The sequence below is a fragment of the Manacus candei genome, unplaced genomic scaffold (genome assembly GCF_025592945.1).
Source record: "Manacus candei isolate 608988 ecotype Guabito, Panama unplaced genomic scaffold, ASM2559294v1 h1tg000017l, whole genome shotgun sequence".
Classification (NCBI taxonomy): Eukaryota; Metazoa; Chordata; class Aves; order Passeriformes; family Pipridae; genus Manacus; species Manacus candei.
In genome coordinates this window covers 12,745,928-12,763,465 of record NW_026138065.1, presented here as the reverse complement: position 1 = coordinate 12,763,465, position 17,538 = coordinate 12,745,928, and the positions used below count along the sequence as shown (strand labels likewise).

The window sequence follows — 17,538 nt, the reverse complement described above, 5'->3', positions numbered from 1 at the left end:
CAAGATTAATGTATAGGAGTTAAAGCCCAAGGCATTCTGGCAAAGGAGTTCATAAAGGGTGGAGTTAAGATGATAATGGAGAAAAAGAGATTCTCAGGAATTTAAGGGTACTATATAAAGATTCTGAAGAATCTGGATGGACTCTATTTCATGTATTCCAGCTGCTGCAAGTCCTTCTTTGGCCTGTTCGTCTCTTCCATATTCTTTCTCTGCAACTAATGCTATTGGTGTCTTGCTGGCCTCTTACACTATGTAGTGTCTTTGTGGCCTTTTTCCTTAGTCTTCTCAAAGAGCACTGCCAAAGACATTATCACTTTCATCTTCATCACTTTCCTTTGAGATACTATTTCCATTCTGTTAGCTGTATTCTGCTTTAGATACTTCAATCCCCCTCAGAAGGCTTGATGTGTTTCTCAAGTCCTTACCAGAATGTTTTCTCACTGGGATACGGGAAGGATGTAATCTTCTTTCCTCATTAAGACCAACTGAGGAGCATTAGCTTCTTTCCCCGCTGACAAGATTTGACTCCCCGTGTTTCCTGTTGCAGCATCTTCTGCGCTGTACTCTTCTTCTTCCATTTAAATGAGAGTATCATCCATTTCCTCTAATAATTAAAAGCAGCATGCAAATTTTGCTGAAAAAACAAAGCAAGTTCTAACCTGCATGCTGGGCACACATGGTTCCCTAATCCCAAAGATTTAAAGAACAGGTGTGTATGAACTAAAACCAATTGTTTAAAGTGCCTCAAAGCCTATGTAGTTTTTGGCCAGTCTTGGAATTTGAATGGAACTGCATTTATAACTTTTGATCATGTGGGTTGGACAGCCCTGGCCATCTGATGATTCCTTCTCTCCACTGTTATGCTTCTGTGCTTTCTTCATTGCCGTCTTTGACATGTAATGTCATCCCAGGTTTTTTGTTATCTCATTTTCTGCAGAGTTTTTCCATAGAAACCCTCTCTCCAATGCCTTGAAGGGTCATCTTCAGAGTTCCTTTAGAGATGTAGTACTAAACATGATTAAAGAAGAGAAACTAACTTGCTGCTGGTTTTATCTCTCAGACGTCTTTATCCCTTGCCGACACAAAGTCTCTCCTTTCTTTGTTTACTCTCCTCCTAGTTAGTTTGGACTAATGCAGAGGTCAAAGCAAGTGGAGAGTGGGGCACAAGATGAAAATTCCTGAAGTCAAATGATCTCAGGGTGGTGTAATTTCAGATAAGGTGCTAGGAAAATGCTTTGTGTTGAGGCTGTGGTTGTAGATGGAGAGTAGTGTCCTCTCTAGCCTGAATATCCCCCTTTATATGCCATTGCCTGGTGCTGCATTACCATTTTCTACTGCAAAGCTAAGAATTCATTTGTATGAATTTCAAAGGCTCTTTTTTAAATATAAAATAAGGCAAATAAGCCATCTCACCATGTGGAAAGGAAGGGAAAGACCTTCTTCCTGTTCTTTCCATCTCTGATTATCACAGTATAGTAGCTCCTAAAAGCAAAACCTCAAAGGATTAGGGAATAGCAAAGAGTCAAGGAGCAGGCTATTGAGTGAGTGGTGCCACAGATGATTCCCATGGGGGAGGAAAAAAAAGTAGCAAGTTCAGGGTAGTGTAATGCTTTGGGCCAGCAAAAGTTTCTTGAACACTCTGACCCTCTGTAGTGCTGCCCAGTGTCTGGTGGAGTTCCTGAGAAATGGCCAAGTTTCTGCCTGTTGCTGGTGGACAATCAATTGAGAAAGTCAGTTAAAGCAACTTAATGTCTCAGATTAGTTAAGACATGGAATAACAACCTGGGGCCTCTTTGACATTTGAATCCTCTGTGAACCTCAGGCTTGTGTAGGGGAGTTCTCTGCTGAAGAGCCCCCAACCTTTGATGAATTGATCATTTCCCTGCCTTGTGACAGCTGACAGAGCTGCTTTACGGGCTTGGCCAAGTAGGATGTGGCACAGTGATTCATGGGAGATAACTGGTGGATGTGGGAATATGACTCGCAGCAGCATCCTCTGAGCTATCTCCTGAGCACTGGCAAATTTGGTCTGCTTTCCTGACTGCATACCATCTTGTCCAGTTGAGACTAAGCCTGCTATACAGCTTCCATTGTATACACAAATAAATACAGTACAAATAAGACTGCAGCACTCATCTGAAGCGTTGTTCTGGCCTTTCACTCGCTGAAGGAGTGTGCAACCAAATTTGCTGTCACGTGGAATTTCATAGTGCTGAAACTCTTTTCAAACGTGTTTTTCAGCCTACCAGCCTTAGTTATTGGTCTCTACTTCAAAACAGCACCGGCTAAAATGAATAGTGATGGGCAGCTTCCACTGCATGCCCTGGTTCAACCTGCCAGGGTCCCAGTGAGCTGTGCCATGTAAGACACAGTTCCTGAGAATCTGCCCACTAGCATTAATAATCAAATTCTTTAAATTCTTGGTTTGTTCTAATCATAAAACTGAGAAGCCAGTGCAAGAGCTGTGGCTGCTTGGGGCTTCCATGTCCTGCTTCTGTCTCTACCACAATTGGGAGGCCTTAGCAAGGTCATCCTCCATGGATGGATGAATTGGAAATAACTGACTTCCCATGTCAGGTGTCCTGAGCTCAGTGACTGTGTCCAGCTGCCAGGTGTTCCTGAACTTGAAGCAGACTTGATGGGTATAATATGAAATCTCACAAGAATCTTGAGAAGCCAAATATGTTTTCATATAGTTATTCTCATGGAGGCAATCAAAGTGTGAGGGAGAATAGGAACCCCTGACTTGCTGATCTTCAGTTGAGTGTAGGTGGTACCAAATGACCTCTGAAAATCTTAATGCTTGAAAGATCATAAGATAATTCAGTCTTCCTGGTGCCTCAAAAGGTCTCTGGTGCAACTGTGTGCTTAAAGCAGTCAGCTATGAGGTCAAACCAGGGTAATGAGGGCTTTATCAAGGACACCTTCCAGCTGAACTGGACCTTTGCTCACATTTTCAGGAATCAGACAAACATATAAGGCTGTGTGAGTGATCAATAGGTTTGTGTATTTTTCCACTTTGAATTATACAAAGACAACTTTTCTGTCTTATTTTTTCTCAATAACACATCTGAATTTTTCATGAGCAAAACCTTTCATTTATCCCAGATTAAAACATTCGGGTTACTTGTAAAGATCACAAGAAAAAGAAAAGTTTAGTTTTTCTGAAAAATGTTAGAGGAGGAGCTGTTGGTGGGAGGAGCTAGATAGTTTGAGGGTATAACTTCCTCCAGTGCCTGGGAGAAGAGGAATGTGGCTCACCGGAGATCATCCCAAATGCCAAGTGGAGCATTTTTGAGTATTTAAATGTCTAATCCAAAATAAAGTAATTCTAGGACTGACATCCCTCACTGAACTGTCCAATGGCCCTGTGGGTCAAATACTCCTGTTGTTCAAGACACCTGGCTCCTAGGCTTAGATGAGTGTGTGGCTGTTCAAAGCAAAATACTGTCAACAAGAGTACTCTGTAAATTTGGGATTAGGTCATTCCTTAGGAAGTGATGGCTTGTATACTCTCCAGTAGGAGAAACAATTAAACCAAATCTCCTCAAAAATGTGTTTGAATGCTAAAACCACTGATAAAGTTACAGATTAGGGAAGCAGCTCTTCTTCCTGCCTTTTTTTTTTTTAAATCCATTGGGTTTTTTCCACAGATGAAAGTAAGTTTGTAAGTTTTTTTGTAAGTTTGCAGATGATTTTCAGCCTGTGAAAGATACTTGGTTTTTGTTCTAAGGACTTTTTGCTGAAACTACTCTTTCACATCCAGGCAGTGAGAACAGGAGCTAAACAAATCTTTCATTGTGGGTAGCAGGAAGTTGCAGTTGCCTTAGTTGAACTGAGAATACTGCAAATAGGATATTGTCTTGTGAATGAAAAGATCTTTTACTAATAAGTCTCATCTTCTTAACAAGTCCACAGAGCTTCCAAAGCCCATATGTTAAGGGAATGTAATGGGAAAGCAGGGAAAAAATACTGAATTACTAAATATGTATAACAGAAGCACATGAGTTAAAGCACATGGATATGAACGTTTAGAAATAAAACCACTCTTATTTTGCTTCTTCTAAAGAAGCTTAACTTACTTTACACTTTATTTCAAAATGAGAGTGCAGTACATGCGCTTAATCCAGCTTCAGTGAAAACACATTTTGATGTCTATGCAATTTTTAGTGACCATCCTTCGGTGTCTCTTGGATCAGGCAGGTACCAGGTGACATCCCAGCAGCAGGCTCATGAGGGATGTGACACAACTGCCAGTGTAGTTTTTGTCTCTGAGTTTGGTTCGGATCTTCTAATGTATAGCCCACAGTGGTATAAGACACCAATTACCCTCATTCCATTTGCTGAAGAGAATATGTCCTATTTACCCGTTCCTGCTTGAGTTTTATAACAATTGAGGTTTATATACAACTAGGCTGGCATCTATTTGTCTCATGCAAAGGCAAGTGGATGTCATTAGCCAGGAATAAATTTCTGGCCATTTTGCATAATCTGAAGTCTCCTGTGCTATTTGATTAAACTTTGTATCCTGTATAAAAAGTTTGGGACTGTGTATAAAAAAATGGGACTGTGGATTTTTGGCATATGTTCAGCAACTGCTCATCAAGTCTTCGGAAAATTGTCTTGAGCCGCTGAGCCCAAGGGAAAAGGGAAGCAGAGAAATCAAATGCAAAGCAGATCTGATGTTTTGGAGTACTGGGCTTACTGTGCGCATTAGACCTTCTTACATTATTGAATTTGCCACTCTAAATTAGTTGTAATGTACGGTTTAACCATAGATGCTCTCCAGTTAGAACTATGTGGCATCTCCAAAGTTCTGGAGGCTGCTGTGCTTCACACAGTGGTCTGAGATCACAGGCCTTTCTTCTCTTATCTGATGTTTTTCTTCAGAGACGGAATAACTTGGAAAACTGTGGTAAAAAGAACTGCCCAAGACATTACACAGTCTTTTAAAACTTAATATAGAAGGAAGAGAGGGGCAAAGGGAATGGGGAAACCACTTTGGGAATGGCTGGCCATAAATGTATGTAAATAATGTTCAGACTCCAGCCTTACAGTAAATGCCCCCCCCCAGCACTTTCTCCTTGGGCCAGATCAGTCCACAAAAGGAAAAAATTGGAACTAATCCACTGAATGTGGCACAACCAGTGTGAAATGCATCGCTCCAGGCACATATCCCTTTAATTTACTTAGGTGAGATTACCAACCGGATGTACTTGCCTGCGTGTCTCATTTACCACACCTGTTAGTCTAGAAATGGTGAAAGCTGGCAGAAATCAGCAACTACACGCGGGGAAAAAGTGCATAAACATTATAAAGCTGCTCACAAGCAAAGAACAGTGGATCAAGGGTTGAACTTGATGATCTTGGAGGTCCTTTCTAACCCAGCTGATTCTATGATTCTGTGAACATAGCACTGGAATGAAGTCCTAATTTAGCCCCTTTGTTTGAGTGTATTGAAAAACCATCTCTAGTTACATAACAGCATCCCATTCTTTCTGAGAGATGCTCTGCCCTCTCCCAAGGACAGGCTGCTGGGGCTGCTTTGGAGGTATATTATGTACTATCATATATGTTTGACTCAGGGGCTCACAAATCATTCCAGTCTAAAATTATTGGAGGGAAAGTCCTCCAAATAGTAAAACTTTGAATTTGTATGGGTGCACACTTAGAAATAGTTTGCCCCAGACCTTTTTCTGGGTATAATTCGCTGGTGCCCATGTACAATTAACTGCAGAGTTGTCCACAGCGAGAGATTTTTGTTAGCACAAAACGTGGCACAGGACGTGTAGATATCCCCAGCTCACAGTTGCACACATTTCTACATTGTTGGTCAGTGGCTTATTGCAGCTGGCATGTGACAGAAGTTAGTGAAGGAATGGGACTCTATCTGATTAACCACAGGTGTTTGCGCTCTCACTTATCTGGGGTACAGAGCCCAGCCCTGGGACCTCTCCCTCCTGGGCACTGCTCACTTGCCCTGGGGCTACACCACCTAAAAGCAGGTCGCAAGGCACCGGTGCTTGCGCTGTGCTAACCTTGGGTGTCGCCGGGAGGGGATATCATTATTTGTAGTGAAAAGATAATCTTACGTGTGGACGTACACCAATCTCTAATGAACAGAGGTGATTTTGAAATGTAGTCAAGGCCACAGGTCTCTGACTGGCTAAATCACAGTTGAAATGCTTGTGGTGTGCTATTTCTTCCCCTGTCTTAGAAAGCACCCTATGAAATAAACTATAGTTAAATCTGACTTTCCTGTGGCATAAAACACTTGAAACTAAAGAAGTGCGAGTTTGCAGATTTACAGGACATTTTAGAAAGGGGAACAAAGACAAATATTGCAGCAGTGATTTTGAAGGCATAATCACCTGAGGATACAAGCAAGGCCGTGCTTGCAAGGCAGGACTTTTTATTAGACTCTAGACAACCATTTTGACAATTTAAGGTGTATTTGGTACTTGTGGTGTGAATGAGGAGTATAAGCAAGGAGGCAGTGTGAAGTTCGCTAGTCCTGTGGGACAAAGGTAGAAAAGGGTGGTTGTTATAATTAAAACACTATTGTTGTGATTCAGAGACCATCTGACAGCCATGCAGGATCATTTACCAGCAAACCCCATGCCAACAATGCTTACAAAAACTGAGCTAAACGGAAGGTTTGCATTTACGTCAGATCCCAGCCAGGACAGTGGGTAGGGGAGAGGAAATTCACTGGTAAATGGAAAAGGAACTAAGCAAAATTGGCAGGGAAAGAAGTGTTATTTTCCAGCCCACAATAGGATATGACAAACAATGGATGTAACTTACAGTTATTTATAAAAAAGGTCCTTTTGGAGCAGTGACCTTCTTGCCTAACTTCTTTAGAAGATGGAGGTTCACCCCTCCAGGGGAGGAGGGCAAGCAAAGAGTATTTTAGATTTAATGCCTCATTCCTTCCCTGCCTAGGCTATGGGAACCTGAGCCTCAGCACTGCAGTTGGGCGAATCTTCTGCATCGTGTTTGCACTTTTTGGAATTCCCTTGAACCTTGTACTCCTGAATGAAATTGGGCAGCTGATGCTGCTTGGGGTTCAGCATTGTGCCCATCGCCTAGAGGAGATGTTTCCTTGGCAGGTAAGCAATGTACATGGGTATATCTCAAGGAAACAAAAGACAGAGGATATTGGTATTTGAGATCCTCTGACTAACAAGGACAGTCTACCTACCTATTTGGCCAAAAAGGCAATAATATTCAGGAATAGCTGGAAGCAAATAAATTTAGTTTATGACAGCCCTATGAGGTGTCAGATAAGGTTGTTTATTAATTGAGGGAAATTCTGTGATGAATGACTTCCCCTACAGCAACAGAAGTGCTAAAGCATGAGAGCCATGCACAGTCCTAGACTATCTAGTCTGTTTATCATCAGTCATAGTTAGAATTGCCTGATTAAGTTATGTGGGAACATTTGTCAAATAGGCTTTAAACTGGCATGAATTTAGGACTCATGGAGGTGATGCCCAGTTTGTGTTGACTGGATGTCAAAGTTTAACCCCATCTGGCAGCTAAGCACCATGCAGTCACTCACTCCCTCCCTCCCAGTGGGATGAAGAAGAAAATCAGAAGAATAGAAGTGAAAAATGTCATGGGTTGAAATAAAGACAGTTTAATAGGTAAAGCAAAAGCTGTGCATGCAAGCAGAGAAAAACAAAACAAGGAATTTGTTTACCACTTTTCATCAGCAGGCACGTGCTCAGCCATCCCCAGGAAGGCAGGGCTTCATCATGTGTAACTTGGGAAGACAAATGCTATCACTCTGAATATCCCCCCTCTTCCTTCTTCCCCCAGCTCTGTATGGTGAGCATGATGCCATATGGTATGGAATATCCCTTTGATCAGTTGGGATTGGCTGTCCTGGCTGTGTCCCCTCCCAAATTCCTGTGTACCCCCCATCTACTCACTGGTGAGGTGGGATGAGAAGCAGAAAAACCCTGTATTATCAATACTATTTCCAGCACAAATCTAAAGTACAGCCCCACACTGTCTACTATGAAGAAAATAATCTCAGGTAAAATCAACACACTGGAAGATCCACACCATTTATCATAGTGGAATGTAATGAATGTTTGCATGTTTTTGTGGAGTCCTTCATAAGCTTTTTTTCTTCCTGTTTTACTAGAATAAAGCTTCCCTCCTGATGAAGACCTGTGCACTGGTAACTGGCTTGTTATTGTTCCTCTTGCTACCTCCCTTGTTATTCTCTGACAAAGAAGGCTGGTCTTATGAAGAAGGCTTCTACTATTCCTTCATTACCCTCAGCACTATAGGGTTTGGAGATTATGTTATTGGTGAGTAGTTCACATTTTGTCGCTTGCACCTACTAAACAGCAAAGTCAAATGCATAGCATATGAAGCTCCCCACTTGGCAGTTTGACACCACTAGCAATCCATAGACCTGATGATAAATATATTGTGATAGGCGTTTGACAGGTTGAGGAAGACGTGATTCCTGTGATAGCAATGCACCTGTAAAAGAACAAAGAAATTGTTTCCTGGTCAATGAGTAGTCTTCCAGCATTCACGTGGTCTGTCCCCTGAATGACTACGTCACGAAGCTGGAGTGCTCTATTTTTAATCACAGCAGTGGCTGATGGCACACTTATTGCACTCCAATGCATCAGCAGCGATTAATTTCAGCAGATGCTACTCTGCATCACCATTAACAGACTGTGACCATTTCTTCTGTCAAAACCCTAGACAACTGCTTTCTAAAAGGCAGCTTAAGTCACTTAGGTGTAGACTGTCAGGCACCAGGCACAGCCTAGTTTTGGATGCCAAAACCCTTTGCCAGAGGAAGTGGGATTGGACCCACGCCCGTTGCATTTGCTGAAACACAGGACACACCTTTTTGATAAAGACTTTCTCATTAAAAACAAATTGATTATAGAAAGACATGCACCCTTAAATCCCTGAGAGACAGAAAGGCTAAAACATCTTATTATGGATTCTCTCTTTTCTTCATAGCGCTTGATTGATGGTTAGACAACTTTGTGGCGGTTACTTTAGGACTTGTGTATAATGCATCAGAGTTATGATTAGAGCTTGTGTAGGCACAAATAAATAAGCTGGAATCATGTTATCTTGGGTCAGGGTAGCCAGATGAAGCTTAACAAAAGCTAGGTTAGTTCAGCATTTTCCTGCACTGATTTTACAGATGATGCCGAATTCTGTGTGGCAGCAGCTTTACTTCTCTCAGTTTCTGGTAATGAATTTGGTATACCTCCCTCTTCCAGGTGTACCTTCATCTGTGTAGTACCTTTGTAACTGGCATACTACCATAGATATAGAATCATAGAATCAGCCAGGTTGGAAAGGACCTCCGAGATCATCAGGTCCAACCCTTGATCCAACACCGCTGTGGTTGCCAGACCATGGCACTCAGTGCCACATCCAGTCTCATCTTAAAAACCTCCAGAGACAGAGAATCCACCACTTCCCTGGGCAGCCCGTTCCAATGCCTGATTACCCTCTCTGTAAAGAATTTCTTCCTAATATCCAACCTAAACCTCCCCTGGCAGAGCTTAAGACCATGCCCTCTTGTGTTACTGATAGTTGCCTGCAAGAAGAGACCAACCCCCACCTGGCTACAACCTCCTTTCAGGGAGTTGTAGAGAGTGATGAGGTCTCCCCTGAGCCTCTTCTTCTCCAGGCTAAACAACCCCAGCTCCCTCAGCCTCTCCTCATAGGACTTGTGTTCAAGTCCCTTCACCAGCCTCCTTGCTCTTTTCTGGACCTGCCCCAGCACCTCAATATCCTTCCTGAACTGAGGGGCCCAGAACTGGACACAGTACTCCAGGTGTGGCCTCACCAGTGCTGAGTACAGAGGAAGAATCACTTCCCTGGTCCTGCTGGCAACACTGTTCCTGATCCAGGCCAGGATGCCATTGGCCTTCTTGGCCACCTGGGCACACTGCTGGCTCATGTTCAGCTTCCTGTCAATCCAAACTCCCAGGTCTCTCTCTGCCTGGCTGCTCTCCAGCCACTCTGTGCCCAGCCTGTAGCGCTGTATGGGGTTGTTGTGGCCAAAGTGCAGGACCTGGCACTTGGCCTTGTTGAACCTCATCCCATTGGAATTAGCCCAACTCTCCAGTCTGTCCAGGTCCCTCTGCAGAGCCCTCCTGCCTTCCAGCTGATAGATATGCTAGGTTCAGCATGGGAATAACTGAATGTGTCAGTGTCCTGTGGTATGTACTGGCCGAACAATTTTGGCCTTACAATCCTGTATGTGTGGGTTTATGTCTAAACTTAAAAAGGAGGTTCAAGTGACCATCATACTGTTTCCCCACTAGTGTGATACAAAACTGGGAGAAGTAGCTGATGTGCTGGAAAGCAGCTCTACAGAAAATGGCCCGGGGGTCCTTTGTGGACAACAAACTGGCCATGATCCAGCGGAGTGCCCTTGTGGCCAAGAAGGCCATTGGTATCCTGGGATGAATCAGGAAGAGCATTGCAGGATGAGGGAGGTGATCCTACCCCTCTACTCAGCCCTAGTGAGGCCACATCTAGAGTGCTGTGTTCGGTTCTGGACTCTTCAGTACAAGAGAGGCATGGAGCTCCTGCAGTGGGTCCAGTGAAAAGCTACAAAAATGATGAAGGGACTGGAGCATCTTTCTTAAAAGGACAGGCTGAAGGAGATGGACCTGTTTAGCCTGGAAAAGAGAGGCCTGAGAGGAGATCTTATCAAAGCATATAAATATCTTGAGGGTGGGTGTCAAGAGGATGGCATCAAACCTGTTTCAGTAATGTTCAGTGACAGGTCAAGGGTCAATAGGCACGAACTGAAACACAGGAAGGTTCATTTGGATATGAGGAAAAACTTTGAGGGTGACAGAGCACTGGCATGGACTGCCCAGAGATGTTGTGGAATCTCTTTCAGATATTAAAAATCTGCCTGAACACAATCCTGTGCAACCTGCTCTAGGTGAACCTACTTTAGCAAGGGGGGTGGACTAGATGATTTCCAGAGGTGCTTCTGCTACTGTTCTGGGTGAAGGAAATTCTGGGAGATATCATATGCCAAGAGTGATATCCTGTGTTCACTTTGGACACAGCTGCTCTGTTTTGGGAAAAATGTAAGCCAGGCTATGGCACTTGGATTTGAAATCGTAGAGTGGTCCCTAACCAGTTTTATTTAGTAATACTGATGTAGCTTCTCTTACTGGCCCTGAAATTTGCTAATTTACACACTCAGTAGGCCCTTCTATTGGACACAGGGTGCCATGTAGGTCCTATACTGCTTCAGATCTCACCCCCAAGTCTGCACCTATCATATGGTCTCTGTGGGAAAAGCATTCTCCTTGGAAGCCTCAAATAGCCCTTTGCTCATGTTTTCATTTATTTCTTAGAAACAAACAATTTTTAAACCTTTGAATTTAGCATTGATTAAAGGTTGTTGTTTGAATAATGCATATAATACTCTTCCTGTTTGAAGTTCACCTTGATGTAGAAAGCCAGCCAAAAGAGTAGCTACCACAGAAGTGGTTAGAATCATAGAATACAATATTCTGAGTTGGAAGGGACTCACAAGGATTATTGAGTCCAGCTCTTAAGTGAATGGGGATCAAACCCTCAATCTTGGTGTTATTAGCACCATACTCTAACCAACTAAGCTAATCTCAGGGTAGCTCCCAGACATTTACAGGGACTTAGTGACAACTTAATGTCTTGTGGTCCCATTATATTGAACACATACAATGTATATTACATAATATATAATAATACTAAGTAAATGGGTGTAAAGAATTGGCTGTTTAATATGACTCTACTGAACAGTTTCTACTTATTACAGTCTTGTAGGCAGTAACAGTTCATAGACCATGATTTGGGAACTGCTAGGACAGTTTTCTTGCACACAACCTATCACAGATGACAAAAACCTAAACACTTGAGAAGTGTTTTGATGGATGTCCCATTTTAACCCAGCCCTGTGAGTGCTTTTCACTGGAATGTGGTATGGAGTGTGGCCTCCAGGTTTGTGGAGGTACCACCTCATATGTGTTAACTCCTCACATTCTGTCCCAAAATTATTGGGTTTTCTGTAGTATCTGCTGCACTGTAGGTATCCAGTTATAAAGTGACAAACCTTCCTAAGGTAAGGAAACTAAGCAATGACACCTGAGAAGCAGTGTAGGAAAAAGGCCATGCAACAACTTCACTGCCAGTGATTTGTATCCTGTGTCTGTAAAGGTACCCCAGACTGCTTTATGATACAGCCCAGTCACTTCATAGGGCTTTTTCTGTGTTAATGTTGCTACTGACACTAACTTATCCCATAGAGATCTCTTTGCACTAAACACTGTGGAAACACAACCAGAAATATGGCTTTGCTCCAAAAGGATCACAGAGTACCTAGCTGAGTAACCAGACAGAGGTAGCATAATTTCAAACTGTCTTCCAAGGCTTGGTTTTATCTTGGAGGTTTTAGGACTGCTCAGGCTTCTTTCCTCCCACTCTCAGAGTCTCTCTTGCTTATATGTGGTTTAACATTCATTGATACATAAAACCCACTTACCTCTCTGCCTGCAGGACCCCCTGTTACATGCTAATACAATATTGTTATGCTGAGTAATAAATAGAGAAATAAAACTGTGTGCTTAAATGTGAAAAATTTCACTTTAACATAGATGCAGTCTGGGATTTATTTTTCTTTCTTATGGGTAAACTTTGCGATTCTTAGGGAGTAACTAGGTTGTTGGTGACATGTCATGAAACATACTTACTTACAACATATTCACGTACTGAGTAGAGGAGATACTCGTGTTTTATATAGAAACCACTAATATTAATTGGTATTTCAGCTGCCTTTTTGCTTTTATGTTTATTGTCTCTGAGGCACTCTTGATCCAATCTAGAAATGTTTTGGGTGATTCTATTCTAGGGATGAACCCAGATCGCACCTATCCAAGGTGGTACAAGAATCTAATCTCTCTGTGGATCCTCTTTGGGATGGCCTGGCTAGCACTGGTTATCAAATTTTGCATCAACCTTCTAGAGACCTCCAGTGACTTCTGTCAATGCAATAAGAAGAGCACCGAGAGGGCAGAAGACTTAATGGATGGTAATAAAAATAGTATGATAGGACTTCACAATGTGGACATCTGCAATGACAAAGATACAAAAACAAAAGGACCGGGTGAATCTCATACCTAGACAGCTCATACAGAAGCCCTCTAGGGGAGAAATATACCCTTGGTGTCCTGTAGGTTTCAGTGCACCAGAGATGCACCATTTAGAAATGAGGGAGTGGTGCTGCCCTGACCTTCACATGGGATGAAAGCTTGCCTATGACCTTGAAGTGCTTCTGTTCTGCATTGTGCAATGGCAACAGAATGTTTCATTTCCAGCACCACCAAGAATTACCAACGGGACTCTTAGCCAAAAGTAGATTGATGGAGATATTACCTACCCTCCCACTCAATATATGAGGTAACCTTTGACATCAATTTGCAACATCAGCTGTTGTCCTTTTCTTTGCATGCAAAGTTCTTGCAGCCTCTAGTTGCTATGTCTGTGTCTGCCAGTGTGTGGCATTTTGCAAATGTCACAGTTAGAAAATCAAGTGCCATTTAATGAAGGAAACGAACAGCGTGTTGCTGAAAGACTTAAAGAAAAGCACTATTTAAAGCTATTTGTCAGTCACATGCACCATCACCTATATACTTGTGCTTGTGAAAGGTGGCAACAAGCTTTTGCTCTCTTATCACTAGTACATGGATGACAAGACAGAGCTTGTAGAAGTGTTTAACAGAAACAGATAATTCAATTTTTTTAAAAGAAGTTTCTACATCAGAGGTCCTCTAATATTAGAAAGAGACTAGGTCGGCTATTCCTTACTTCAGAACTTACATAGGTTCATCCTTTGTAAAGTATTATGTAGACCAGATGTCATCAGCAGGTCATTTAGATAGATTATTTTGCCTCATCTTGGAAGTCATAAAAGGAGGACAAGAGGCATTTTTAAGTGGCAGTGCTTCCAACATTATCCTGTGGCCAGTGTTAACAAGGGCTACTTTAATCTAGAAGCAGATTGAAGTATCTTCAGCTGTGATCAAAAGATGCTATTTTGGTGAACTTCTCATGTCATAAATGAATAGTGTACCAGTTGTATCTAACATCTTTTATATAATCACAACTGTCTGATCTGTGGAATGCCAGACCTGCTTATTTGGCCTTTGTGTCAGTCATGAAACAGAACGGTTTGGTTTTTTTTAATTCCATTAAATTCTCAAAAATCTTTTGATATATTATGTCATTGATAAAGGCACAACAGAGTCTAAGTCGTGCTGCCATTTGTATTCCATATCTAGTCTTCTTATTTTCTTATTCCTGTAGAAATAAGGAAATTCAAGTAGAACATCCTAGAACATTAACTTTGAAAACTTGACCATAGCAGCAAACCAGAATGAAGCATTTGGGTGAGCCTTCAGCTTTTGCATTGAACCAAGATTCCACATGAATGGCAGAGAAAAGACTGAAAATTCAATCCATTGGAGAATGCGACTCAGGAATTAGAAATATCCATACTGTATTCACAGAAATGTAGTGAGTGAAAAGTTTACAGTCTTCAAGAACACAGAATCTGGAAGATATATTGTGAAAAAAAGTTTCCATATATAGGCCAGTCTGAGTGGTGGAACTGATTACAGGAGAAAATGCTGGAAAGAAATCAGCTGGGTGAAATTTAGTCTATCAAACTTTTACTGAGTGCATAGTAGTAAATATTCTCTCAAATACTGTTTGAATAGGCAGAAAAGATAAGGAAGGGAGGCAGTGGACATGTTGGATCATACGGATGCAAAATAAATACGTTTCAAATTTTTGAACATTGGGGAATTTCTTTAACAACCTTTATAATAAACATTTTTGTTTCTTCTGTGTTTCATCTTGCTTATTTTCACTGATGGATGTACAGTGTAGGTTTTACTTATGTCATAATGGGCTGGCCTACACAAAGACCAAAGTTTATTTCTTTAAACACAAGTAAATCAATTCCACAGCATAAAACATGGTACTCTTTTATCCTTATCCTTTGCACCCTTTTTCACATACAAAACTAAGTAAATGTAACTGTATTGTAAAATCTGGATGTCCAAAAGATAGTAGGAGTTTCTACTGTTGAAGCACAGGAATGACTATGCTAAATCTATTTCAACTTCAATTTCAAATGTCAGAGATTCTGAGGATTTCTGTCAGCTCTGCTCTTTGATGAGAAGGCTTATCTTGAGAAGAGTTTCGACTTTTGAATTTGAATGTTTATTAATCTCATTTAATTCACATTCCCATGTATTTTTAGTTTGTGAATGGGGTTTTCAAAAGTGCCTTGGAAGTTTGGGCACCTTGGTTCCACTGAAGTGGAAACAGAGTTGCATGCCTTTGGGCAGCTAATATACACTTTGAGATGTAAAAGGAAGACAAACTTTAGGAGTAGCCCCCAAAAAAGGAAAAAAAACAGTAAATTCTTCATAGATCTTGGTGCTTCCACCATATGTCAGGGTTCAGCCACAGACCTAAGCATGTGGCTGGGTCTCAAGATGCCTCATTATCTGCTCCAGCAATCTTTTATGATTGCGAACTGCTTGCAAGCCATGTGTACCTCCAGAGCTGCAAGTTGCTTGCTTGGGGGTCTTGGATCACCTTAAAAAATATGAAATTAGTCAAATGCCATCTCTGCCTGGGTTCTCTGACACTGAATTCACATGACGTCACTTACGAATATCCTTTTTTTGACAGTTCTTCAGCTAGCTTTTGATATGGACAATAGATACAATTGTGTCTGAATCCCAACAAACTGGTGTTTCTCTGGTCTTTCTGATCTTTATAAAGCTGTGTTGTGGTTAAAAGGCATGGATGAATTTGTTCCCAGAGGAATGAGAAGAAAGTGGAGTTTTGCAACATCGCAAAGAAAACATAATGTGTCTATTATACCAAAATATGAAAGGTTATCTTCTCAAGGGTAAAATAAAGAAAACAAAAGCATGGTGCTGTTATCACTCTTGTCACAGCTGACTTGCAGTCTTCTGTAGTCTGCATAGGAAAATTACTGATGCTCCTTGATTTATTTTTTATTTAGTGTCTCTTCCTGTTCCGATAAGTGTGCAGTTTTCATTAGTGATTTTAAGTTAGACTTTCACTGCTATTATTCTTCACAAGTCAATTTTTCCTTATTATCCTGTTTTCTTCCTTGGGAGGGGCAGGGGTTGGAAACAGGTTTGGTTAGTAATGGTAGTTGTAAATATTTATGTAACATCAATCTCCAGAGTCTTTTTCACAATCACATAGAGCATAATGTGCTTCTGACCTTTATACAGTTTCCCAGGAAATCAATCCCTTGAAGCAAGAAAACAAGCCCCTGTCCATCTCCCCTACTCCAAGGACAAATCCTGGCTTCAGCCTCAGTGTTTCTTATGCTGGCTCTTTCAGCTAGTCCAAAAGAGATGTTTACCCCTTGGGGAGCGATGTGTCCAGAAGTACGTAACAGGATGTTACAGCAACATAGTACAGACTGCTCAGAACTGCACACTCTTTGTCTAGTTGTCCACAGTATTTTGAGGTCCCTAGACTAGAACAAAAAAGCCCTTCTTCCACTATGGTCTATGGCTCCAAAAACAAAATCCAAGTTGTCATTTTTCTTGCAGTGGTTGGCTGCTGAGATCTTACCTTAAAACTGATACCCCAGCTCTGTTTAGAGCTGAGACTGTTTAGCCTAGAGAAGGCTCAGGGGGATCTCATCAATGTATATAAATGCCTACAGGGAAGGTGTGAAGAGGATGGAGCCAGGCTCTTTTTCAGCAGTGCCCTGTGATAGGACAAGAGGCAGTGGGCACAAACTGAAACACCAGGAAACACTTTTCCGCTATGAGCAAAGAACTGGCATATATTACCTGAGGAGGTGGTAGAGTCTCCATCCTTGGACATATTCAAAGGCCATCTCTAGGTGACCCTACTTGAGCAGGGGAGTTCGACCTCAGCCATTCAGGATTCAGCATTTCAAAGTCAAACTATCCTCCTAATAGTCCACAGTACACATCTTTCCACCCTCTCCAGACTATCTCCATTAACATTCAGGTTGCACCATCAGCAGGCCTGGTAGACCTTCCCACAATTTGTAGCCAATAATTATTTTTGTCTCACAATCAGATATGCTTTATAGGAAGAGTGGTACAGAGCAAATACTATTATTTTGGGGAGAAGGAAGGGAAGTGTCTCCTCCAGATGTTAGATACCATTGTGCCATTCCAAAAATGTACAATAGCGTTCAGCTTTTCAGGTTGGTATAGCCTCCTGCCAATGTTACCTATCTGCCTACAAGTTCCAGAAGAAGAATTCAGTTTTATTTCTGACACACCTCAGGTAAGGCAAGCCTCATTTTGGTTTACCCTTTCTAAATTAGAGGCTTATGTTGGTACAGGTTGCTACTTACCAATTGAATTTGGGCAAAATTTTAATACAGTTAGGTCCTATAATGTGAGCCTGCCATCTATGTCAATAAATATGCTGGCTGAT

General features: G+C 41.7%; 1 protein-coding gene across 1 annotated transcript in view; it reads left to right on the top strand.

Moving 5' to 3' along the window:
• LOC127469049 (potassium channel subfamily K member 17-like) overlaps nucleotides 1-16,625 on the top strand; it is a 30,645-nt gene extending 14,020 nt beyond the window's left edge. The window contains exons 3-5 of the mRNA XM_051782908.1: nucleotides 6,946-7,112; nucleotides 8,156-8,324; nucleotides 12,914-16,625. Of these exons, the coding sequence (XP_051638868.1) occupies nucleotides 6,946-7,112; nucleotides 8,156-8,324; nucleotides 12,914-13,185 (608 nt within the window). The 3' untranslated portion in view covers nucleotides 13,186-16,625. The remainder of the gene's footprint in view (nucleotides 1-6,945; nucleotides 7,113-8,155; nucleotides 8,325-12,913) is intronic.
• The last annotated feature ends 913 nt before the right edge of the window (nucleotides 16,626-17,538 follow it).